This window comes from Lolium perenne, chromosome 3, assembly GCF_019359855.2.
Source record: "Lolium perenne isolate Kyuss_39 chromosome 3, Kyuss_2.0, whole genome shotgun sequence".
Lineage (NCBI taxonomy): Eukaryota > Viridiplantae > Streptophyta > Magnoliopsida > Poales > Poaceae > Lolium > Lolium perenne.
The window spans coordinates 293479818-293504870 of NC_067246.2; the positions used below are offsets into that span (position 1 = coordinate 293479818).

General features: G+C 47.3%; 4 protein-coding genes across 5 annotated transcripts; all 4 read right to left on the reverse strand.

Annotated features, from left to right (window-relative positions):
* Window positions 1–133: 133 nt before the first annotated feature.
* Window positions 134–11044, reverse strand: LOC127345163 (uncharacterized). Of its 2 annotated transcripts, XM_051371596.2 has the most exons (7): window positions 10527–11041; window positions 10161–10213; window positions 9591–9683; window positions 9283–9506; window positions 8780–8846; window positions 6993–7100; window positions 6631–6898 (listed from the first exon to the last, which is right to left on the reverse strand). In XM_051371596.2, exons 1-7 carry the CDS (start codon window positions 10951–10953, stop codon window positions 6872–6874), a joined length of 999 nt encoding a protein of 332 aa, XP_051227556.1. In that variant the 5' UTR covers window positions 10954–11041; the 3' UTR covers window positions 6631–6871. The 2 variants fall into 2 exon arrangements, with proteins under 2 accessions (XP_071684661.1, XP_051227556.1); XM_071828560.1 differs by lacking the exons at window positions 6631–6898; window positions 6993–7100 and adding an exon at window positions 134–163 and having other exon boundaries at window positions 10527–11044.
* LOC127345164 (P-loop NTPase domain-containing protein LPA1-like) lies at window positions 595–2892 on the reverse strand. Its single transcript, XM_051371598.2, has 3 exons — window positions 1408–2892; window positions 1179–1286; window positions 595–835 (listed from the first exon to the last, which is right to left on the reverse strand). Exons 1-3 carry the CDS (start codon window positions 1429–1431, stop codon window positions 719–721), a joined length of 249 nt encoding a protein of 82 aa, XP_051227558.1. The 5' UTR covers window positions 1432–2892; the 3' UTR covers window positions 595–718.
* Window positions 11045–11504: 460 nt separating the features above from the next.
* Window positions 11505–12569, reverse strand: LOC127340197 (protein STRICTOSIDINE SYNTHASE-LIKE 10-like). Its single transcript, XM_051365971.1, has one exon. The coding sequence runs from the start codon at window positions 12567–12569 to the stop codon at window positions 11505–11507; it is 1065 nt and encodes a 354-aa protein (XP_051221931.1).
* A 2973-nt stretch (window positions 12570–15542) lies between these two features.
* On the reverse strand, window positions 15543–17218 carry LOC127345161 (B3 domain-containing protein Os03g0212300). The gene is made up of 5 exons (XM_051371594.2): window positions 17037–17218; window positions 16857–16941; window positions 16331–16748; window positions 16097–16251; window positions 15543–16004 (listed from the first exon to the last, which is right to left on the reverse strand). Exons 1-5 carry the CDS (start codon window positions 17063–17065, stop codon window positions 15726–15728), a joined length of 966 nt encoding a protein of 321 aa, XP_051227554.1. The 5' UTR covers window positions 17066–17218; the 3' UTR covers window positions 15543–15725.
* Window positions 17219–25053: the final 7835 nt, after the last annotated feature.

The window sequence follows — 25053 nt, forward strand, 5'->3', positions numbered from 1 at the left end:
CTTCCGTAACAAGACTTGCTAAGGTAATTGATCTTTTGTGATGTATATATCTTGGTGGCAATCAACTATTGAAGATGTGTTCTTTCCATTCTGTAACTGATAGTTCTATGCCCAATGTCCCTAGCTGGTTGTTTCCTTCCAAACCAATTTCCGTCTAATCTTGCTGTAGAATAAGTGTCATTGCTCAAATTTGAAGCCACTATATTAAGGGGTCTTCAGAACTTGTGAGCTCAGCATGTATGTTTATAGAAAATTTGAGAGATTACTTGGCCAGCAACAACCCTTACTCAAAAAACAATGTCTCTAGTACACGATTTTTGTGGCTGCATCGTCGGCTTAATTGTACATACAGATGGATTCTCAAAACACCAAAAGAAAAACAATTCTCATGAAAACTCGCACTCTCATTTTTATACTCCAGTTGATCGATCTTTTAACCACACTAGTATTTTCTGACTAATACATTCTTGTTATTATGCCATATACACAAGGAGAACTAGTAACTTATCCATTGCCCCTGTCACTCCACATCCTTCTTTCTATGCCATATACTCACACAAGGTCTCCTCTGTCTCCACAGATACAACAACATGATGACATCTTTTTTTTTTATTTGAAGAAACGCAGGAGAGCTGCGATTTTCATTTATAGAGAACATGATGACATCTTAGAGCAACATTTGTAACTACCTAACTCAGGTGAGGATGAGGTTTAACACTTACTCCAGACAACATATAAGAGCATCAACTTCTTGTTGCTGAAACGGCAAGGCTAGATCCTCATACTCCTCGTCCGATTTTTTTGAGTGCTCATCCACCGACCCTGCTTCCTCCACCTGCTTCACGTTTTTTTCCATATAATATCATCGAAGACAAAGGAATGGATAATTGGTTAAATACACTGGCTTTCCTGTTGATGCAATAATGTTGTATCTCTAGAATGCAGCACCACAACAGCTGAATGGCGTGTACATAGAACTGTAACACATCATACTCATATGTTCATCTAGAGTATAGATCATTCAGTTGAGTTATGTTTTTTTCTATTGCACTATTAGCACTTAGGCACATGGGAAAAACAAACTACAAACTTACGTCATTGACTTCATTTGCCATGTAAATTCTGTGTATAAAGCTGGAGGATCAGATGAAGGATAAGAGATGTTCTTTTTCAACTACCTCTTGGATGTCCTTTTCTTCGTCAGTTAGATCCTCATTTGTCTCTGCCTCGCCAGTTTCATCACCTTCTTCTTCTTCACTGTCAAACACCGAGTACTTAACCACAAGCTGTATGAGATGAGATACCGTGTCAGCCCAAGCACAGCATCTGCTACTTTAACTTTCATACAAGGCTACTTATACATGTTGTATGAGATATCATAGTTACAGAAAGGTTTAAGAAGCAAACCTCTTTGGAATTGTCATCTGCCATCTTTGGTGAGCTGCAACATTAGGATAAATATCTACTTCGGCACTACCAGCATGTCTGGTGCATCCAGTATCACTTGGCCATGCACTAATCCCAAAAGAGCCAAACTGAAGGTTGGCAGCCTCTGCCTTCCCAATCTGCAATGGGCCATACATAGGATTTCCGACAGATTTCTCACTTCCTGTGCCATCGTTTATGTTTCCGTTGCTGTCACCGGCAACAACAGGCCATGCCTTAGCAACTGAACCATCGGTATTAAGGAGAGCCATCAGATTCCTAGAAGACCCTTTCCTTTGAATGAACTGAAACATGCCCTTGGAGCTCAACGAGTTTGCGGCGCATTGGTTCCTCCAGAAACTGTGAAACAAAGTGTAAGAAAATTGGAATTCAGACAAGGGAACACAAACTGACTTGTTGCAGAATACAAGAATTATATAATGAAGTACTCCCTCCGGTCTCTTTTAATTGACTCAAATTTAGTACAATTTTGTACTGAATTTGAGTCAATTAAAGAAGACTAGAGGAAGTATGCAGCTAGGCTTTTGTCATCTGCAATTTCAATGCAAACGGACACATGCAGGCAGTTTCCATAACTGAATCTTGGCGACAGCTATACAGATACTATGGCGTTGAGTCAAAACTCAAGTCACCAAGAAGTAACCAAGGACCATCCTATCCTAGAGCATTCAGTATTTGGTATACCATTAACTCGGGAACTGAGCTCAGGGAGACGAGGCAGACAGAGACAGACATATGAAAACCATTAATTAGGACGAATAGCCAGGGGACGTTGAAGGCGTGGCGTGGCTTGCATCCCACGAGCTGGAGCGTGCTCTGCAGGACGGGGCGGGTGTAGCGGAAGGTGCTCCGCCGGCCATGGCCGTGGTGGTCAGCGACGGCAATGTAGAGCAACCTCGAGGCTGCCATGTTCCCCTGAACCTACAACCAGGCAGCCCTCCACTGAATCGACATCGGCGGGTGGAAGAAGGAGCAGTGGTGGACCTTGGCCTCGATAGTGGAAGGGGTTTTGAGTCAGGATGTAAGCGGCTCATCCGCTGGACGTAAAGGGATGTACCGCTTCGGCCACATATGCGATTAGCAAATTTTGTGGCAGCCACTTCCGATTTCTGGCGGTTTTGGGCGGATCAGCGGCGCCGCAACAGCCGCTCCACGATTCTGAGGCCTTGTTTGTTTGGGCTTCTACTTATGTTTTTAGAGCTTTTGGGATCCAAAAACAGAAGCCCAAACAAACAACACAAATTAGAGAAGCGCTTTGTGGAAGCGCGGAGGCGAAATGCACTAGGAGACCGAAAGCGGCGTCGGAGGTGCTTTCCCTGCTTCCCGAGCTTTTTCCTTCCATCCCGAGTTCTACCGGACCAAACTACCCACAGTCGTTTGAGGTAAGTACAAGAAACCTGCCATCTAATAAAGACCAAGCTGGCCCGTGCAATCAGTCAACGCCCAACACCCCGACCCATTCCCCCTTTCCCCCATAGGCGTAAGGCATGGCACGAGGAGCTCGGCTAGTTTTCTTCGCGTCACGGCCGTGGCCACCGGCGCCGCCGGCGCCGCCCTAGGTCGTCTCCACGCGATGTTCCCGGCCTGCTGCCCTCGCATCCGCTCCTCTCGCTGCTTTCTCCGGCGAATCACCCAAAGACCGCAACCTCGCCAGAAGGAGGATCTCGTCCCCGTCGTCTTCCCGTCCAGCGGCGTCCGTCGTGGGCGGGCGACCCTGTGCCTGATCTCTTGTTCCTTTCTTGGATCTCCTTGAGGCACAGTCTGCTGCATCTTGTTGTCTCACATCTCCCGTTGCTGATTTGGATCTCCACGAGGAACCGGCCACCAGATCTCCGTTGATGCTTGTTCGGGTTTGACGGATGTATGTATTCGTTCATGCGAGATTGCTATTGGATCTGCGCATGCTCGATGGATATATGTACCCGTACATCATGTATCTTGTTGGATCTGCGCATGTATGCTCGATGGATATTAAACTCAGCTCTACATGCTCGGGCTGATGTATGCATATTGCTTTTCAGTTATGCATATTGTTTTTTCTTGCAAATAAATATTGCTTATTTTTGGATTATAACCTACTTTCACAAATTGTTTAAAATATTGGACTAAAATTAAACCAAAATTATTCAGATACAAAATTATTTTAGCCAAAAAAAAAACATATAAACTCAGCTTAACATGGTAATTCAACATTTATATAATATTTTAAGCATTTAGGGGCATTCCAGACATTTCACTCCTAAAATCAACAACAACAGCTGCAAAAAGTTGTCATGCCAAACATCAAATCTTTCTTCCAACTTTGCTTACCACTGCTTGCACAGTCATTTTGCTTCTCAAAAGCTGCAGCCCAAACAAACAGACCCTCTCCTAGTGCAACGATCGATCTTACTGGTAAAACATCACCCGCTTCGCTCGATCTCGCTCCAGCGTATAGCCGGAGCATTCCCATGCTTGTACGTACACCAGCTGGTCATTAATCAAATCAAGTCGTGCTACGGCCTGCTGGCTTGATCCATTGAAACTTTTCTTTCTCTCTTGGAACAAAATAAACGTGTTTGGTTTCTTGCACGAATAGCATCTATACTCCCTAATTTCCTAGCACACGTGATCTTCAGAGACCAGAATTCATTTCTTCAGATCATCATCTTTTCAGAAATGAGGAATCACTGCTGAATCTCGTCAACGACACACCAACATACAGGTTTCAGTAAAACACATCATGCAATCCACCAAAAGATAACAAGATCAATGGTTATGACTTACAAGATCATTGGCAGATCCATATATAACTTACCACTGTCCAACCTATGTAGTTTGTCGATGCTGACTAGCGACTATTGTTGTGCTGAGTAGGTCTTTGTTTGACATATGAAAACAAGTGTTGCTAAACACTCCAAACAACTCAAAGGTAAACAGCTCCAAAATTACAGGGACCAAAACTAGGCTCAGTGACATGTACCCTGCAGCAATAATCAAGAAACCTGAATAGAAATAAATAGTATCATCCTATGTTCCAAACTGGCAACCATCAAGATATCAGGTACTTGCAGCTTTCAAAAATGAGGAACCACTAGAAGATACTTCAGCAGGAAACATTAATCTGAATCTCGTTAACGACACACCAACATACAGGTTTCAGTAAAGAGGCAGGCATATCGATACATGGCATTGCTGCAGCCAAAAACAAAAGAGAGCATCCAGTAGATGTAACCTCTAGAAACAGCATAAACTGTGAGCATTTCAGAGTTCTTCTTCAAGCTGAAAAAGGAAACACAGATAAATTGTGAGATCAAACAATCAGCTAACATAACACGCGTGAAATATATAGCCTGGACTGAACTAATCGATCAAATGTTCAACATCAGGATGTAAAATTAATTTGGATATTACACACCAGTACATCACAATAAGAAAATGATATACTTGAAGCATCACAAATAACCAGTGTTCCGAACCGAAAGTAAGTTTTTGCAGAACCTACTTTACTTGAGCTACAAAGCTCTACAAGGCATGACCATAAGTAAAAATGACACACAAGACCCAAGGTCTGAAGCTAAACAAAATTTCTGTATCCGACTAAGCAAGTGTATCATGAACAACCTAATTCCCACTTTCAAAGGTTGCCACCAACTATCAGCTAAATTCAGATAGTGTCAGGACGTGGCTGTGCTGATGCAAGTGATCAAAGTGAAGGTTCTGAAGACTAATTAGGGAAATCAAGAAAATTGCCTACGTATTTAGTACTATTATGTCCCTTTAAATCTGCAGGTCCTGCTAAGCTAGCATTATTTGGGTAATCTTAATGACAGAAGAACACTAGCTGTTCCGCACAGAAGATTAACAATATGGTGTACAGAAAGACAGCACTAAACAACATTTTCCAAGAAGTACGAACTGGATTCCATCCACGCAGAGAGCACTGGTTCGAGTTACTGTCACAGTGTCACTCAAGACTTCAATGCAGAGTTGCTTAGATGTAAAAACAAGGCATAATGCCTTTTCTCTAAAACACTTAAATGCAGAACACCAAAAGTTCCTTTCTACCAGATGATTCTGAAATGTTTACACAACTAGAGTAGTCTAAAACACCATGCTCCAGAAGCTTATCAGTCCATATAAAGAAACGTCATGTTGGACATTCATCATACCCATTTTGCAAAGTATCGTTGTTAACATGGTGTATATTAAAAGAGATGGGACGAGCTGGGTACTGAGCTAGCACTCTTCCAACAATCAGTGACCAATTATAGAGAAAATCTATCAATATCTACAGCACTGAATCTGGTTCATTAGATGCATCATAGAATATATTTGGTCAGTGTAGAATCGTTGTATACGCATACACTGACTACTACAACATAGAAATTCGAGCAGCTCGTGACTCTGCATCCAATCAGCGACATGGAACATGGAAAAAACGCAATTCCCAATGAAACCTCGAAAATACTTCTTACTAGGCTAGAGCTTTCCAAGAGAAGGGGAGGGGAACCAGAGAGTGAAGAGGAGAGATTCCTCACCGTCGAGCACGGACTTGCTCCCGCCGCTGTGCGGCCCTGCTGGTGCCGGAGCGGCCACGGTCGCAGTGGAGGACACGGGGAAGGTAGTCTCCGCCAGATCCATCTGCTGTGGAGGAGGAGGACCTAGGACATGTCGACGCAGAGGAGGTGGTCGGGGGCGGCGCGGAGGAGGAGGCGGCGAGTGGCGGCGCAGAGGAGGAGGGCGACGGGGATGGGGATTTTTCTCTTTTCCTTCGAGGGAAACAAAAACGCGGTCAGCCGCTGGAAACCGTGGACTTCACGGATCTGTCCACGTATGCCACTTAAAATTCGTGAAAATCCACTTATGCCATTTAGACTAAAATTCGCGGGCGGCGTATGTGGGCACGCGGAGTGCCGCTGCCATTTACATCCTGAGTTTTGAGTCCACCGGGCTGGAGAGGGTGCATATGGGGACGAGAGGTGGCGCAGGGCGGTGCGGCGGCAACATCACTGCGACTCCGCGAGGGAACTGCCGTCTCGTTCGGGCTGATCCGTGTGTTCATGGACCTCCGGGCGTGTGGCGTCGATCAACGTGATTGCCTAGGCGTACGACGGCATGGAGTGATGGAGATCATACCGAGGGACGCCAACTACATGAGGGGATGTCGACAACCGGTAGAAAGATTCAGTGTAGCCATGGAGGTAATGCACGATCCTTGGGCCTTGGCTCACTTTTGATAGATTCAGCGTAGGCATATGTACATCAGTATCAGAGAGGAAATCAGGATTTCAGGTGGATGAAGACATTGATAAGAGACACATCCTTTTTCCTCTGACAATTGCTTATATTTCGTAGATTAGATCGCATCGAAGGATGCCAGTGATGTACAATGCGTGCTACTCTGCTATCGGAATAGCCCTCTTGCCTATGTAATCCTACCATTCTATTCATCAATATCCTTTACAGCATCCTGAAAAATAAAGAGGGGAATCAGTTAGTAGGTTGACAAAATGGGTAGAAAGGATCTCAATAGTTGATTGTCCACCAGGATACAGGTCAATTACCTTAGCGAGTCTTGTTACGTAAGTTGCAGCGACGACTGTAACTAATAGTCCTATGCCCAATGTCAATAGCTGGTTGTTTCCTCCCAAACCGATTTCCGTCTCATCTTGCTGTAAAAGAAGAACGTTCAGTGAATCAGCAGCTGAAATTTAAAACCATTACACAGAGATTCTTCTTCAGACCATGTGAGCTCCCCTTCTGTGTGTGTATACAAATCTTAGAGATTTTTTTGCCAACAATAACGTTTCCCCAAGCAATATTTCTTGCACGATTATGTGATTAATGTTCCGTTGTCATGCATATGGATTCTCAAAACACCAAACGAAAAATAGAACAGCCCATTCTAATTCTAATGAAACATTTGAGGTGCTAAGCGGAATATGAGAATTTCAACACCAAAACATAATGTAGAGTGATGGATGCCTAGAGTTGAATTTAAGACATTTGCATTTGGATATATAGAAATGCTATTGTATTCTGGACACATCCCTGGAAAGCATATACTATCTGACATGTTGCAGAGACCCCATCCGCTAAGTACAGGCATTCTTATTAACAGATTTATGCGACTATTTTTCTATTGTCCTAAATGTAGGTAAAGTATGGGGCAAGTCAGGCAAATCTAACCCTTTTGCAAAACAAAAAATTTAACAAGAACTGTGAGGCAACAGCCCCACAGCAACATTTTATTTAAAAAAATGAACTTCAGAGTAAAATGATTTTTGTTCCAAAAATTTAGGTGGATCTGACCCTTTTTGATACAGCCAAATGCTCCGGCGGTACGGTCAGGCGTGGTACCGCCAATGCCACTTTGGCGGTATCATGCTCAACCCTACTGCCCGGGCGGTATCACGCCTGAGGCTACCTCTAGAGCCACTGGCGGTACCACGCCTAACGGTACCACCAGAGCATTTGGTGCTACCAAAAAGTGTCAGACCTAGCTGAAGACTTGAAAAAAAAATCATTTTGGGCTAACATTTCCCAAAAAGGTTAGACTTGTCAAAAATGCCTACATATGGATGCTCAAAACACCAAACCAACATTTCTTGCACGGTTATGGGGCAAATCAGGCTAATCTAACCCTTTTGAAAAACAATTTTTTTTAACAAGAACTGTGAGGCAACAGCTCCACAGCCACATTTTATAAAAAAATGAACTTCAGATTAAATGACTTTTTTTTTCAAAATTTTAGGTGGATTTGACCCTTTTTGATACGGGTATACGCTCCGGCGGTACGGTTAGGCGTGGTACCGCCAATTCCAATTTGGCGTTACCACGCCCAACCCACGCCTGGCGGTACCACGCTTAACGGTACCACCAGAGCATTTGGCGGTACCAAAAAGGGTCAGACCTGGCTAAAGATTTGAAAAAAGGTTCATTTTGGGCTAACATTTCACAAAAAAAAAGATAGATATGTAAAAAATGCCTACATATGGATGCTCAAAACACAAAATAAAAAGTGAAACACCCGAGTCTAGTTCTAATGAAATATTTGAGGTTCTAAGACCAATACGAGAACTTCAACACCCAAACATATTGGTGAGCAATGGATGAATTGAATTGGATTAATATGGATATATAGAAGTGCTGTTCCATTCTGGACACTTCACTACAGAGTAGATACTATCTGACATGTGTAAAAACATTGCCTATCAGCTACTAGAAGTCTAGAAGATGAAAGTAGCTCTATGGCTTGAAAGAGCATAATGGAGAAGCATCTCTGATGTGGCAACAAAAGCAAGTTTGTAAAGAAATGAACTAAGAAAAGATTGGCGGTTTAAAAACTTACAATTATAGCTCGACCAAATGCACCAGCACTGACATAAGCCCACGTTCCTGGAAGCATTCCCAACCAACTGCACACAATAAAAACAATATTTGAGGCAAAACCACTTTATATAGGAAAGAAACTATACTGGTGAGTGGTGACAACTTCTCAGTGTGGATCCTTTTCACTAAATAACGTCTTAATTTGTAGTGGATCAGAAAGTGATCAGTCCCTTAATCAGAAATATGATATTTGGTACTCCTTTGGTCTCTATCACATGCTTCCAGAATAAAATTACTAAACAACATCATGAATCATGTAGATGAAACTGTGAAGTAAACAGTCCGTTGAGGGCAGCTAGGTTTCTCAACGAATGCATTTCGCTCTGTGGGATAGAAGTTTAAGACTGTGTACTTGATTTTTTTTCTGTGTGCAGGAATACGGAATTAGCTAGTTATTTCTGTTAGATTCACAAACAATGCCAAAACGAAATAAGGAAGTGTTGGGGGGGAGTAGAAACTAACCTGCCCAACACATAGGGCAAGAATTTGACTGAAGTCAAGCCGTACAGGTAGTTCCCAAGGGAGAAAGGTAATAGGGGACTCAAACGAAGCAGAGTCACGACCTTGAATCCATTTTCACCTATTGCTTTATCAATCGCCAGAAACTTCTTATTTCCTTCAACCATTTTTAGAATACGCTCTCTAGCAAAGTATCTAGCGATGAGAAAGGCCACTGCAGCCGCTAGCTACAAATTCAATAAAGTTCAATCAGAAAATCCATAATGACAGGATTAACAGCAGAAAAGTTAATCGTGTTAAGAATCACTTACTGTCCCACTGATTGAAACCACAATAGTACCAGTAACACTACCGAATAATAGACCTGCAGACATAGTTAACGGTACTGCTGGAATTGCAAGTACCTGAATCAAAGAAACACAATCATTAGTATTAACCCAAAGATGCAAACCCTGCATATGCAGAAGATCTAAGATTTAAAGCCAAAAGGATCACATGTGTGGGACCCACCAAATTTTGTTTGTCGATTCCAAAACAATACAAAGTCACAGAAATGGTACATGTATCTAGTGCCTAGCCATTATATTTACTTACAACTGCATTCGCAAAGTGGGGCACTGGTGCATTTTTGGCTTTTGGTAATCACTAGATTGTGTACAGCACCCTAGTATTATCAGATTATAGCATTTCAAACATTTCGAAACATCAACTGCCCAACTGTCCTGCTGATAAGGTAACCTCGTATTGTCATCTGTAGTTTGTTCTTTTGTTGGGGTATATTCATGTGTGGTTGACCATTTAGTTTAGGTGGAACCGTGCAAATGATCATAGGCCTTGGCAGCACAAGGTATAGAACAAGGGTTGATAATTCGAGAACATACCTCCAACCCTGCATAGGCAAGTATAAACAGCGCATATCCAGCAGTTCCATAGCCTGTCCATGTAAATCAATATACACATTTAACTAAATAAATCCTAGAAATGGCATTTACTTGAAAGATTTCATGATGATCAAGCAGGAATCAGCAGATATGAGTATGGCCAGTTATACTCATACGGTCGTCCAATGGTCTTGGTACCAAGTCACTATTATCTATAATCGCTAGGATCAGCAGCTATGTTATGTTTCCGCGCATAATTTGCAGGAATTGAAGGCATTTCAGTAATCGTAGTATTTTCACAGCTCAGGGCAAATAAGCGTAAATCAAGCAGAGCTAAGGGCACACAGCTGGATGTTGTTCCATTACCCTCAATGAAGCCGGAGAAGTGCGTGAGGAAGGCATTGATCTGGTCCTTGTACACGTACCCTGCCGCCCCGAACCCCCCCACGACCCCGACCAGCACCGCCCCGGCGAGCAGCGTCCCGGTCAGCGCCCCCGAGCCGCCGAACCCGCCGTCCTCCTCCTCCCGCTCCTCCTCCTTCTTCTGCTTCTTCTGGTCGGCGGCGGGGCGCCGTTCCTTGGGGCTGCTCCCGCCGGCGCCGCCTCCGAAGCGGAAGGGGACGTTGGGCGAGGCCTTGCGCAGCGTGCCCTTGTCGGACTCCCGCAGCGAGGAGAGCGGCGGGTGGAAGGCCCGGCGGTGGCGGTGGCGGCAGGGCGAGGTCGGCGGCGGCGAGAAGTGGGAGGAGAGGACCGGGGAGGGGTGGTGCGGCGAGAGGAGGTGCGGCTGCCTCATGGGGTCGGGCTGTCAGAGCTTGCTTTAACGCGCGGGGTGTGCGGCCATGAGAGCTCGCAAGCGATAAGACAAGGAATCGGGGGAAGTTGGGGAAGAAAGGAAGGCGCTGGAGAGTGGAGACATGTGGGGGCCCGCGGCTGGATCGCCAGGGAGGCTGCGGGGTGGGCCCGGCTTGCTGTTCCGTGGTAGCAGAAGGCGAGATTCCAAACCACGGATGCGTGGTTTCTGATCGCTGCCGTGGAATCTGTAATCTCACTTGAAAAGATGCTCTTCGACGTAGCCACGTTTTCAAATAGCACGATTGTCGTCCAATAGAAAATTCAAATAGCAAAATATGCTAGCAAGTATACCAAGGAGAAAAACAAAACCTTCACATAACACTTGGAAAGAACATGTCCTTTGAAACAAAAAAAACTTAATTAAACATCCTTAAATTGACCTCTACATGCTAATAACAATAAAATATGCCAAAGAGAAAACAAAACAATAACATTGCATTAGGAATGAATGCTAAAATCCCACTACTAAATATCTTATACTACTACACATCCCTAATTGATCTCTATTTCCGTTGATTTGCGTGTGACAACGGAGACGTAAGGAAGCTCGACGGATCCCATGAATAATCTTCCGCCTTTCCTCTCCACTATCTCGGTCGGCCTCACGCTCTTGTGTCCTCGCATCTCCTCAACGATTTGTCCTTCACCGCTTATCCTCAGAGCTAGCAGGTGGCTGTCGACTCCAAAGGGAACTTCGTTCTTCTCGCGGTGTACTGCCACCCAATATCCTCCTCTCTTGTCGGGCCTCACGTTGTCGGGATAGCCCGGAAGATCGGCGAATAGCTCCATTGTGTCGGTCTTGGAGCCCTTGATCCAATACCTCAGTAGCTTGCATGGTCCCGTCGATGAGATGATGAGATGTGTCCGATCGGCGCTCAAGGTGAGACCGTTGGGGTAAGTGATGCCGGACTGGAGCACGATAACGTTTCCTGTCCGCGGGTCGTACCTCATTAGCCGGCCGGTCGAGTCTCCGGTTCGCGTGACCATCTCATGCTGCGACCTTTGGTAGGTCATGGAGCTGTCGGTGAAATAGACCTCGCCGGTGACTTGGTCGACGTCCACCCCGTTGGTGAATCGGAGAGGCGCGCCATCAACCTCGGTAACCAATACCGTTGCCTCGCCACCACCCGGCGCCACCCGCATGAGCCCCTTGTAGGCGTCGGCGACGTACAGGTACCCGGACTTGAGGTGGAAGCGCAGACCGAGTGGGCGGCCGCACTGGCTTTCGGTGGCAGTCTCCGGGCGAAGGACGGACGCCGTGCAGGCGTCGCTGCTGTAGCCGGGGCCGTAGGTGTATGTCGTCCATCCGAGCGTGTCCCCGTTCCACTTTAGCACGCGGCCGTCGGAGACGCCACTGTAGGGGCCTTGGCCTTTGGCGTCGAAGGCGACGCTCTCCGGGCCGCGCAGGAGTCCTCGTGGCAGCGGCAGGTGGCGCGTCCTCCTGGCGTCGATGCTTGGAACGGCGGCGGCCGCGGCGGGGATAGGCAAGATGAGCTGGAGCAGGAGGGCGACCAAGATCATCGCGGCGGCAGCGTGACCCCTAGTGCCGATGGCCATGTTGATTCCCGTCGGTAGCTAGCTGCCCCAAGTTTCGTGTTTCGCTGGCTTTCGATGGATCGATGCTCGTACCTGGTTTGTGGTACGTGCTGGCTGGATCGATTTGCTTGGTTCGTTTGCTGGAGAGATCAAGAGGGCGGGTGCCTCTGCTTATATAGCAGTACAGGGTCCCGACTTCCGGTGTGAGTCGGCCGTCCTCTGCGAGTCGGTGTAGAAAACTGACGAGAGTTTGGGTCCGTACTCCTCTATGAACAATTCCGATTTCTTGTCAGAGTAGTATGTTTCTTTGTGCTGGACGGAGAAGTTGTTTCTGTATGTTGCGATCTGGTCCGTGCTCCTTAATTTCCAGTTCATAGGCAATCCAACGGAGCAAGTAACCAGCTGTCTGCTACTCCACCTTAACTTTTGTTGTGAAAATCTGCAGCTGGGACGGAGGTGCCATCATAGTAAAAAAAAGATAATCTCTACTAAAACATCTTTGCATAAATTACACGGTCGAACATGTTCGTGCATGAGCAACTTATTTTTTTAGACGAAAGGCTCCAAATGAGCCCGGTTTTGAATTAACGAAGCCATCAACCGGCTAGAAGTTAGAGCATCTCTAGCAGAGCTCGTATATCTGCGAACCAAAAACTAGAAAATCGAAAACACGAACTGAAAAGCTAAAATCACCGGGGCAGTTCTTGCGGCGGCGGCGGAGGGTTTTCCGCGCCGGCGACTCCTACGCAACGATGAGCGCGCCACCTCGAACGCCGCCGCCTCCGCCGAGCTCCCGCAGGCTAGAGGCGGCCCGGCTGCGTCGTCGTCGTCGTCGTTGCCGTCGCCGCGCGGGGGAAGCGTCGGCAGCTGCGGGCTGCACGAGCCGGCAGGGGGCGCCTCCTCGGCTTCTTCTTCGCGCGCCTCCTCGCGCGCTGCCCGGCGCGCAAAAGCACGCGGCCACTTCCGGGCTACCCGCTTCCAAGCGCCGTCGGAGCGCACCCGCCTCACCTACTCCTCCTCCGACCGTACACACGGTGGGCTTGGCGCTGGCTTCCCGCAGCCGATTCGGCCACGTCCCCTACCTACGTGTCTTGCGCGGCCCATTGCGGACGGAGGGGTGGTGGCGGTAACGACGAAGCGGCGTCAGCAGCGACAGATATGCTCACCGGAGAGGAGGGGGAGCGGCGGCGGCGGAAGTGGTAGCGACGGAGGGGAGTAGAGTTTAGAAACCAAACTCCCCTCCGCGGCCCCTTTTAATACGGGGTGGCCGCCGAGTTTCTCGGGCCCCCAAACTCGTTTTACGGGCTAGGCCGTGAGTTCGGGCTCCGTTCTGGCCCAGTTTTGGCCCGAACCCGTAAATCCGCAGGACTTTATCGGTTTTGGCCTGCTTTACGGGTTATGTTAGAGATACTCTTACACGAGGAGTTACAACACACGCGCGCCAAGCGCAAACTGAAACCCAAACAAAAGAAAACACATAAAACGGCAAGCCCGCTGAAGCGCCGACTTGATCCATGAAGAGGGTGCCTTGTCTTCTACAACACTGGAGCAATCCCGGCCATGTCCACACTAACAAACCTCCACCGCACCAAGACTGCAATCCACTGGGAACTCAACAACGGGCCGACCACCTGGCAGAGCTTGAGGAACCAAAAGAGGGAGGGGTCTTGCGGTGCCGCCTCCAAGAAGGTGAATGACACAAGAATGTGTCATCATCGCCGGCAGAGACAAAGGTCCCGCAAAGTTTTCACCCAAACCCGAGAGCCACCACCCCTGGAGCTCAGGCTAGGTCCAGACCAAGAACACAGCATCTTCCCCTGGCATTGGGGTAAGCACACCGGCAGGGGCTACGACCAGACGCCAACCTAGCAAATCCCCCCAAGGCACTAGGGAGGATATCATCTACCGCAACAAACCGTGGAAAAGTAGCCAGGCCGACGCTGTGAGAGGGCTGCAACACCAGCGAGAGATGACAGGATGATGTACAAGACACTTCCAGAGAGGCATGCCCAAAGCAAGGCCCCAAAAAATAGCAGGATGAGACGGAGGGACGGAGCCCATCACTTCGAATAGGAGAGACATCATCAGGACGCCTTCAACAAGTGACTGACACCCGTAGGTGCCACCGCCATCGGCACGGGCCACAACCATGTGCAACTTTCGCCGATGTCCAAAACCCGATCAAAGTTCCGGATGCCATCATGAGGATGTAGATCAGACAAAGCAGAAATCAAATACGAGATAATTTCATAGTGTCGCAAATGGTAGACACCGGAAGAAACTCATTCACTCTCTTGTATATGAGGAGAACACGATCGAAGGACATGAACATCTCAAGTCCTATATTACTAATTACTATAAATGACTGTTTGGTGATCCGGGAGAGAGAATCTAATAATGGATTAGATGAATCCCGGATTGATGACATTCCTTGGGTCTTCGTTGATGAAAATGCTCTTCTTAATACTCGGTACACGAAGAGGAAGTAAGGGAAGCAGTTTTACAATGGAACACAACAAGGGACCATTTCCTGGCGGAGTTCTTTCAGAACTTCTGGGAGATAATCAAAGCCTATAAAGTTAAGTGCTCTTTTCTCCAACAAACACTCAGGATGAAAGGTTTTTCGGATGAGTGGCGCGTTCTAATTAATAACTTTGTGCTTGGTGGAAGTGTTTGACGACGGACTTTAGCTGAATGGAGACACGTACACGGTTGGAGAATACGACGATGAAATTTATTATATTTTTTCGATAAAGGGAATATATTAATATCAAAAGGATACGAATTACACCCAGCCTCTGCATGGAATTTATTATATGGAATTATTATTCAACATGGGTGATTGCGTAGTATCCGGATAGAGCCACCTTCCCTTAGGAATCAATGTGTAGATCCATGTCTTATGTATCGAGTCCTTTTTCGTGCTAAACTTGTGTATGAGCGGCTATGTGCATTGTTGTTATGCAGAGGCCGTGTGTAATACTTAACTTTAAGTAATGAAATGCCTTTTGTCAAAAAAAATACATCAATTCTACAACTTATTCTCCATTACATAAAGATACATCCAGTTGATCGACACTACTTCTCTTGCATATTTGCATTTTGCATGACAAACTAAATCTGCTTTTTTTTTGGTATCATTGCCTGGGGCCAGGCGATAATGAGAGCACGGACAACTCACGGGAGAATGGTGCCTTCTTGCTTGCGCACCTCAACCCTGAGCACGTGGTCCTCACCGCGGCGGCCTGAGCCCTCCGGGAGAGCATGGAAGAAGCAGGTGTCGCCGAGGCCGAGGCCGTTGTCGACGCAGAACTGGTGCCATCCGTACCTGAACTCGGTGCGTTTCCCCCCGCGGCCGTGCTTGAGGGTTACGGTCCACGACTCCCCGCGCATCTGCAGCACCACCTTGCTCCTCTCCACGTACCCGTGGGCCTCATGGAAATACGCAGGCACATTCTGCAAGCGGGTGGTTCATGGAATCAGCTACTCCGTCCATGGTTTAGCAGGCAATTTTGCAAATTCAGTAGATGCTGAGGAACACAACTCACCAGGTACTGCTGCCGATCCTTGCCAAGGTGGCACTTTCTTAGCATCACGCTGAACTGCGACGACTCCGGGTCGGTGCCCGCCTCCGCCGTGCCTCTGCGGCTGCTTCCACTGCCTGTCGGCGCCCGCGCCGGCGTCACCGGCGGAGAATTCCCTTCTTTTAGTTCGACCACAGACGCTGTTAACTGAGAAGACAAGATACCAAAAGGGGAACTTAGCGAGCGATAGGAGTGTACCTGCGCCCTCGTAGTCGTAGTCGTCATCGTCATCGTCCTCGTTGTCGTCGTCGTCCTCCTCCTCCTCGTTGTCGTCGTCCTCCTCCTCCTCCTCGTCGCTATCGTCGTCGTCGTCCTCCTCTTCCTCCTGCTCCTCCTCCTCCTCCTGCTGCTGGCAGGGTCTCCGGCACTCTGATTCCTCGAAGACTGTGACGGAGAGCAGCGCAGCGCCGTCGTATCGGAAGACGAGAAGCTGCCCGAGCTCCAGGCCATTGGCACTGACGAACTCCCGCCAGCCGCGACCGAGGTACATGTCGCCGTACTCGTTGACGTTGACCTCCACGTCCCACGCGCGCCGCCCTCCGCTGCCGGCCACCCGCAGCTTCATCTCCCGGAGCTCACGGCCGATGAGCTCGCTCGCGAACTTGTCAGGAAGAACCTGCAGAAATTAAGACAGGCGAGTAAACTTGCAGGTGTCGTGCTGACTGCTGAGGCGATCTAGCAAAACTAAGATGTGAACTTGTCCAACTTGTCTGCTTAAGTATACCAGTTTCTCCCAGGAGATTCCGTAGGACAAGAACCTGTAGAACTCGAAGGCGGCTACGTCCGGCGGCACCATTTCCCCGGTGTCTCTGCTTGGGAAGTTAGGTTGATGAGAAAACCATGAAAACTGTTTTTTTATTTTTAAATCCAAAATTTGGTCCGGCCGCGCGCACTAGAAGCTTACCTCTGACTCTGAGAGCGTAGCTTCACCATGGCGGGCGAGGAGGCAACCCGGCCGCGCTAGTCTCACTGATCGGAGGAGAAGGGGAACATTGGGGCTTGGGCTGTGGACTGTGGTGAGGTGGGAGTGGGACTGGAGTAATGCTACAGCTACGGGCAGTTTTAACCGCGCAGCATGTGTTCATGATCGCGTGCCACACTTACCACTTCTTAGCACGTAGCAGTAACTGCTGGCTGCAGATAGAGGGCTGGAGCGCACACTGACTCCATGCTCAATTGTATGCGGGACAAGTGCTTTCTTATTTCTAAGCAGCAGCCTGGGCTTAATCAAGGTAACATACTGATGATATCTTCTTCTTGAATCTTGAAGCTGTTAGCTGAACATTTACAACTGCAGATGCAAGACAAAAAGGTGTTTTTGTGCTTGTGGTGAATTGAGTATGTTAGTCATGGTCTGAGGTTAAAGGATAAAAAATCTAGTACTCCGTATAACGAATATGATGATGGCTTGGCTCTGGTCCATGTGACAAGGGACGAAGAGGATGCATTGCTGCTATGGGCTACGGTTTCCTTTTGCTGCACCCTACGCTTACACAGATGATGGGGATGGCTGTGGCTGAACTTACACAAGAATTTCACATTTCAGTCCTGCGACCACAGCAACACCACATCACTGCTCCTGCTTGCTTCTGGCCAGTCCTGCAAGGCCTTGAATTACCCCCCCCCCCCCCCCCCATTTTCAATGCCTCAGTTGGTGTTGGTAGTACCAGTACGAACAATAATGTCTTACCGCGTGTTAGTGCAACGCATGGTATTTGTAATTCGGTGCTTAAGGAAAGAGAAAAAAAGTATAGACTAGAGTTTAGGCTGCTCACGAGATACTTGAGATCTACTGCTCCGTCCAGTCCCCAAAATAACTGATGACCAGTAACAGGTTCAGACATGCCTGATAAACGGTCATTATAGCAAGTTTTTGTGAAGAAACAAAACCAACCTGAAGGGGAATGCTCCTCGAAATAGGCTTTCGCTCCGCTTTATAAATAAAGCACCAACATCCATACAAGGTTCTCACAACATAAAAGCATGGAAAAATAAAAACGTCTGGGGCCACAGCACATCAAGCCCAACTGAAAGGAAAGAACAGGGGATACAGCCCTAGCGCTAGGGCACCTCAACCACTGGACGGCGTAGATAGGCGACGAGCCGCCGCAAGAAGGTCCTCCAACATGCCATCCAGCCGGTCTCTATCCCGCTGTCTACACAGCGGGTACCACTGCTGCAAAAAAACCAAGAATTTGAAGATAGAATCAGAGGCTCGTCTCAGGAAGATATGCTCCATCACCATCTTGTTGAGCATATTCCATAAGGTCCAAGACATAGTGGCGAACAGTAACCAGAATAGGCGCCTCCTACTCCCAGCACGGTTCGCCTGGACTTCCAAGAACTCTCCAAGGTCCAGGGCCTGCCACTCAGGCCCTAGAGCCTCTTGTAGAAAGCTCCATAGAAGTCGAGCGGCGGGGCAAGAGAACATAATATGACGCGTGTCTTCCGGGGCCGCACATAGCGGACACAGGCCATTACCCGACCCATTCCGCTTGGCTACCTCCACCCCCGAGGGGAGGCGGTCCCGGAGGAGTTGCCACACGAAAATCTTGATTTTTAATGGAATCGGGGCTTTCCACAAGTGGGACGTCCAACTAAGGCCTGGTCCTCGAAAGAGGGCCCAGTAGGCCGACCTAACAGAGAAGGTGCCAGTCGGAGCCAGCCTCCAAAAAGCACTATCCGGGCCACTGGGGAGGGCCTCGGGGAGGCTAGCCAGAAGCGCCTCCCACCCAAGGGCCTCCGCGGGGGTGAGGCCCCGTCGAAAGGGGACAACCCACCCGCTTGCCGCCACCTCAGCAACTAACACGGACGGGTCCGCCGCAATGGCAAACAGGTCTGGGAAGGCCGTCCCAAGAGGTCCCCCCTCAAGCCAGGAATCAAGCCAAAACTGGGTACCCCGACCATCCCCTACGGATAGAGATAGGCCGGCACAGATCCCCTGCTTGATCTCCTGGAGGGATCTCCAAAACTGAGACCCCTCGCGGCGCTCACATGCGAGGAGTGGACGGCCCCTCGGGTACTTGGCCTTCACCAGCTGAAGCCAGAGACCCCCGTCGTCCTTCAAAATCATCCATACCCATTTCATCATCAAGGCAACATTCATGTGCCTTGATGATATGACTCCTATGCCACCCTGCTCAGTGGGGGCGCATACATCTGCCCACTTGACCATATGGTATTTCTGGTGACCCGCCCGGTCCTGCCAGAAGAAGCGGGAGAGTTCCTTATCGAAGGCCCCGTGCACCCCTTCCGGGAGGAGGTACATCCCCATGGTGTACATGGGGAGACTAGACAGGCAAGAGTCGATGAGCACGGTTTTGCTGCCTTTAGACGTGAACCTACCACACCAAGGTTCCGCCTTAGACTTCACTCGACCCACTAGGGGATCGAGGTCCCTAATAAGGATCCGAGAGTCCCTAATAGGCTGTAGATAACCTGCAGTTCAGGTTATCCGCAATACGCTGTTGGTCCTCTGGGGAGTACCCTAGGACCACGACCTCGCTCTTATCAAAGTTGATCTTGAGCCCTGACATAGCCTCAAAGCACAAAAGTAGGAACTTGAGATCGATGATGTCGAGGTCCGAGCCTTCCACCATAATCATGGTATCATCGACGTACTGGAGATGAGTGACCCCACCCCCAGGGATGATATGACCAACCACCCCTGATAAGTGGCCAGAGATCCTAGCCCTCTCCAGGATCTCTGCCAGGGCATCTACTGCCGCATTGAAGAGGATAGGAGACAGTGGGCCTCCTTGTCGCACTCCACATGACGGCTTAAAGTAGGGGCCCACCTCCCCATTGATATTAATGGCGGTCCTCCCCGTCATGATGATCTGCATGATCCACCCGATCATCCGGTCATCAAAGCCACGCCTCTGGAGGACCTGCCCGAGAAAGGCCCAGTCCAGGCGATCATATGCCTTCTGGAAATCCAGTTTCAGGAAGACCCCCTTGAGATGATGACTCTTCACCTCATGGACGATCTCGTGAAGTGCTAGGATCCCATCATGGATATGGCGACCTTTAAGGAAGGCAAACTGGTAAGGATGCGACAGTCGCTCCATGACCGGCGCCATCCTCACCGCGCAGACCTTAGAGAACAGACGTTGGATGACATTGATGACGGTGATGGGCCTAAATTGGCGGATATCCGTGGCCCCACTAGCTTGGGGATCAGGGTAATGACGCCAAAATTCAGGCGGCCCATGTCCAATGTGCCCACATAGAACTCCTGGAACATGGGCAAAATGGCCGCCTGGATTTTCTCCCAGAACCTCTAGAAGAACACCACAGGAAAGCCATCAGGGCCAGGGGCCGAGTTGGCCCTCATGCCCATCACCGCCTCCCTGACCTCAGTTGCCAGGAAAGGGAGTGTGAGTTCCGTATTCTCGGCCTCCGAGACCCAGGCCCTAGCCGGCCATAGATCCTCGGCAAGGGCGACCCCCGTCCTGGGGCCGGCCTCGAAAAGCTCCTTATAAAAGGAGTAGATATGGGCTGAGATCTCCCTGGCCTCCTCCAGAAGAAGATCCCCGCTCCAAAGGCAAGGGATAGTGCACTTCCGGCGCCTTCCATTAGCAATCGCATGGAAGTAGGCAGTGTTGGCATCCCCCTGCAGAAGCCATTTCTGGCGACTCCGTTGCCGCCAGAAGACCTCCTCACCCTTGTAGATCTCCATGAGTGAGTGCTCAAGGGCATATCGCTGAAGCCACTCCTCAGCGTCTAAACCGTCCGCGTCAGCTACGCGATCTAAAGCTTGGATCTGCTCCAAGAGACTACTCTTGCGAAGGCGGAGGTCCGCCCCAAGGTTGGCCCCCCAGCCCCTCATGAACTGACGGGCCAATTTAGCGCAGTGATGCCACACATCCACCGCATTAAAAACCCACGGGGGTGAGCTCGCAGCCTGCAGCCACCGTAGACCGACCGCTTCCACAAACTCTGGCTGCTGAAGCCAAAAGTTCTCGAAGTGAAAGCGGTTAAGCTTCGGGGGTGAAGCTCCCCCGAGCATAGGAGGAGCGGCGAATGATCAGACCCAATCCGAGTAGCCGCTCGTAATGAGCAAAGCGGACCTGAAGGGAAATGCTACCCAGCTCTTTAACTAATTCGTGTCTATTAACTTCAGGACTACACGGTAGCATGCCCTCTCAAGCCGTGGCATTCTTCAGCTACGCAATAAGATCACCACGTGTCTCAGGCTTCTTCAGTCCAGGGAACACCATCTTAGTCCGAGGAATGCATTGCATAACAAAATAAACGATCAGAATGTTATTAGGAGATTGCATACAAAACATTCTACGAGATTGACATTCTAGGAGTTGAGATTTGATAGAAAAATGGCAATAGTATCCCGCATATGATGGGTAAGGTTCAGCATGTACTGATCTGTAGTGGAGGGAGATCCATGTGCACATAATTAAATGACTCGGCTTAGTAGAGAGATAAGAAATACTCAGGTAAATACAAAAATCAGGTGGATTAGAATATATGGACACAATTAGAGAACAAGTGCACAAAAAAGAAACAGGTCATCAAAGTAAACTGAACTCAATAGTAGAAATTATACAGTATTTTCAATGATACACAACATGGAAGGATGTATTCGTTAAACGACCAACGGAAGGATGGATGGACCTACCATCAGTTACGTGTTATATATGAGAATAGCCTCCCGGGACGTATATATACAAGGAGGAGCGAGTATACATGGTACTATACTATGATGTGTACATATGGTACAATTACTAACCAGTACAATTATTAACAGCCCCCCTAATCTAAACCACAAGAAAATTTTAGAACGCTTAAACTCATCTAAATCCTTCACAGCAGAGGTTTTTGTAAATCCATTAGCTACTAGATCCTTAGTAATATACTATCACTTATACGTGGCAGAGTTACAAACAAACTTTTAGATATTAAGTTCATTTCCACTAAGGATCTAGTTTTTTTTTTTTTCCCATTTCAAAAAAAAAAAACTAGATCCTTAGTGGAAATGAACTTAATATCTAAAAGTTTGTTTGTAACTCTGGCACGAGTATAAGTGATAGTATATCTCAATATGTTTGGTACGTGCATGAAAGGCTCGATTGGCAGATAAATATGTATCACCAAGATTATCACATAAAAAACATGGTCTTTTCTTGAAAAAAACGCCAAGTTCTTGAATCAATGCTTCAACCCATATCAATTTTGATGTAGCATTTGCCAATGCCTTATATTTTGCTTCTAGAACGAGATATTGTGGCTTTTTTGCAATCACTCCATCAGATTAAGTTGGGACCAGAGAACATGGCAAAGCCACCCGTGGTGCATCTATCATCAAGTGCCCAGTCTGAATCTGAAAAACAACTTAGCAAACTAGACGAAGATTTCTAAAATTTGAGGCCAACATGAAGTGTTACTTGAATGTATCGCAAAATACATTTGATTGCAGTGCAGTGAGTAGTAATATGAGCATGAAGATACTAGCAAATTTTATTGACCGAGAAAGTCAAATCTGGCCATATCAAAGTCAAATACTGTAATGCACCTACAATGTTTCTATAATGAGTGTTATCTTCAGGATCAAGTGGTGAGCCATCAGTCAAAGACAATTTGTCTTTAGTAGATAATGGCATAGGACATGTTGTACAATTGTTCAATCCCACCTTAATGAGCAAATCAGCAACGTGTTTTTCTTCAGTCAAGAGAAGACCATGTGAGCTTCGTTTTACCTCAATTTCGGAAAATTAGTGCAGATCTCCCAGATCCTTGAGGATAAAGTTGGCGCTCAAATTATGAAGCAATGCTGAGGTGGCATGATAAAGAACTAGCCACAATAATGTCATCAACAAATATCAAATAAACATGATAATACAAGACGTGTTGTAGATAAATAGTGAGGTGTCAGCTATAGATGGTATAAAACCAAGATCATGCAACTTGGAACTTAAGCGAGCATACCATTCTCGAGGGGTCTGTTTTAGTCCAAAGATAGATTTATCAAGTTTGCAAATATGATGCGAAAAGTGTGGGTCTTCCAAACAAGGTGGTTGTTTCATGTAAGAACATGTTCCTCTAGAATACCATGTAAGAACGTGTTCTTGACGTCTAGCTGTATCAAGCTCCATCCCTCGGAGATAGAAATATCAAGGACAAGGAGAATGGTTGTTGATTTTACAACAGGACTAAATTTATATCCATAGTTAATGCCATAATGTTGTTTAAAACCTTTTTCAACAAGACATGCTTTATACCTTCAATGGTACCGCCTCTTATGTGGTAAACCCACTTAGAATCAATGAAATTTTAATGCGGTAAACCCACTTACCGGTGTTAAGGACTTATTCCCCATGAAGTATCTTGGCTTGCCACTTTCGGTGTGGCAATTGAGAAGAGTGGATTTCCAACACTTTGAGGATAAAATGGCCCGCAAAATCCCAACTTGGAATGGCAAATTTATTAACGTGACTGGCCGCACCGCCTTTGTGAAGTTCGCCATTACCTCGCAAGCTATCTACCACCTAACTCCGATTATCATCCCTCCACCCATCACCAACAACTTGAAGAAGATTGATCGGGCCTTCCTTTGGACGGCCAACAACAAGGTCCCGGGTGGGCAATGTACAGTTAATTAGGAAAATGTTTGTCGCCCAAAAATTCTTGGGGGGCTTGGGGTTATTAACATTGACAAATTCTCGAGGGCCCTAAGATTGTGGTAGCCTTGGATCGAATGGACGGACCTAAGCAAAATTTGGTTCGGATTGGGAAACCCTTGCACGGAGGTGAACATGGGCCTTTTCTACGCCTCAACAAAGATCACTATGGGCAATGGGCATAAAATGCCTTTTTAGGATGCTCCTTGGTTGAATTGTTCCAAGCCTAAAGAAATCGGCCCTCGCATCTTTGCTGTGTCGAAAAGAAAGATGTGAACTATCAACAAGGCTTTGTGAAACAAGGATTGGGTTACCAAGATCAACATTGCCGGAGATTTCTTGTTTGCTCACATGGAGCAATTCGTTGACCTTTGGATTCAACTCCAAGATATCCACTTGAGAGCAACGTGGTTGATACCATCACATGGACCCCTCACGAGAGACGATCGTTACTCGGTGGCTTCAGCTTGTAAAGCTCGATTCTTTGGTGCTATCTAGTCCACCATGAAGAGAATGTTTTGGAAAATTTGGGCGCCACGAAAAATTAAGTTTTTCTCTTGGCTCGCACTTCAAAATAGGCTATGGATGGCGGACCGGTTACACAAAAAAAGAGGGTGGCCAAATTGCAGACATTGTCCTTTTTACAAGATATCCACGGAATCGATTTACCACCTCATCATCCATTTTCGGTACGCGCAAAGGGTATGGGGTCTCATAAAGGATTGTCTTGGTCTATACTTCATCAACATTCACCAGTAGCCAACAAAAACCTTAGAGGAGTGGTGGCTTATGACCGGTTCCTCATCTCATAATCGCAAGGCCGTTGCGTCTCTCTCCCATTTTACTTCTTAGGGAATTTGGAATGAAAGAAATGCAAGTGTTTTCCGTAATAGGCATGCTCCTCTGATAGTGATTTTCGCTAAAATCAAGAGTGAGCTAAAACTTTGGATAGCCATGGTGCCAAAACGTGTGAGTGCTTTGATACCGCGAGAGTAGTCTGATTTGTAATGACTTTGATTTTCGTTTGTCAGACTCCTCCTTAATTAATACAGAATGAGACAGAGTTTTTTACCTCCGTTTCAGATAAAAAAAATATATAGTTACTATATCTACAGCTCATACATAAGTCGCAAATTATATAAAATAAGACCATCACGCGAGATGGAAATTCAAAAACTTTAAACAAAAAGGTGGAAAAACTTTAAGAGAGGTTTGATTTAGAAATAAAGATTCACATGTTAAGTCTCAAGTCAAAATATCTCGGTGTTTTTTTGCTTAGAAATT

Bases quoted from the DNA above. Each gene is read 5' to 3' on its own strand.
- LOC127345161 (XM_051371594.2), bottom strand. From the start codon at position 17,065: ATGGTGAAGCTACGCTCTCAGAGTCAGAG. The intron at 16,252-16,330 runs GTACACTCCTAT...TCGAACTAAAAG, and splicing joins CTACGACTACGAGGGCGCAG to AAGGGAATTCTCCGCCGGTG. The intron at 16,005-16,096 runs GTGAGTTGTGTT...ACCCGCTTGCAG, and splicing joins AGGATCGGCAGCAGTACCTG to AATGTGCCTGCGTATTTCCA.
- LOC127340197 (XM_051365971.1), bottom strand. From the start codon at position 12,569: ATGGCCATCGGCACTAGGGGTCACGCTGCCGCCGCGATGATCTTGGTC.
- LOC127345164 (XM_051371598.2), bottom strand. From the start codon at position 1,431: ATGGCAGATGACAATTCCAAAGAG. The intron at 1,287-1,407 runs GTTTGCTTCTTA...CATCTCATACAG, and splicing joins CAGATGACAATTCCAAAGAG to CTTGTGGTTAAGTACTCGGT. The intron at 836-1,178 runs GTAGTTGAAAAA...AACGTGAAGCAG, and splicing joins AAGAAAAGGACATCCAAGAG to GTGGAGGAAGCAGGGTCGGT.
- LOC127345163 (XM_051371596.2), bottom strand. From the start codon at position 10,953: ATGAGGCAGCCGCACCTCCTCTCGCCGCACCACCCCTCCCCGGTCCTC. The intron at 9,507-9,590 runs GTAAGTGATTCT...TTGAATTTGTAG, and splicing joins TGGTTTCAATCAGTGGGACA to CTAGCGGCTGCAGTGGCCTT. The intron at 7,101-8,779 runs GTAAGTTTTTAA...CTTCTTTTACAG, and splicing joins CATTTGGTCGAGCTATAATT to CAAGATGAGACGGAAATCGG.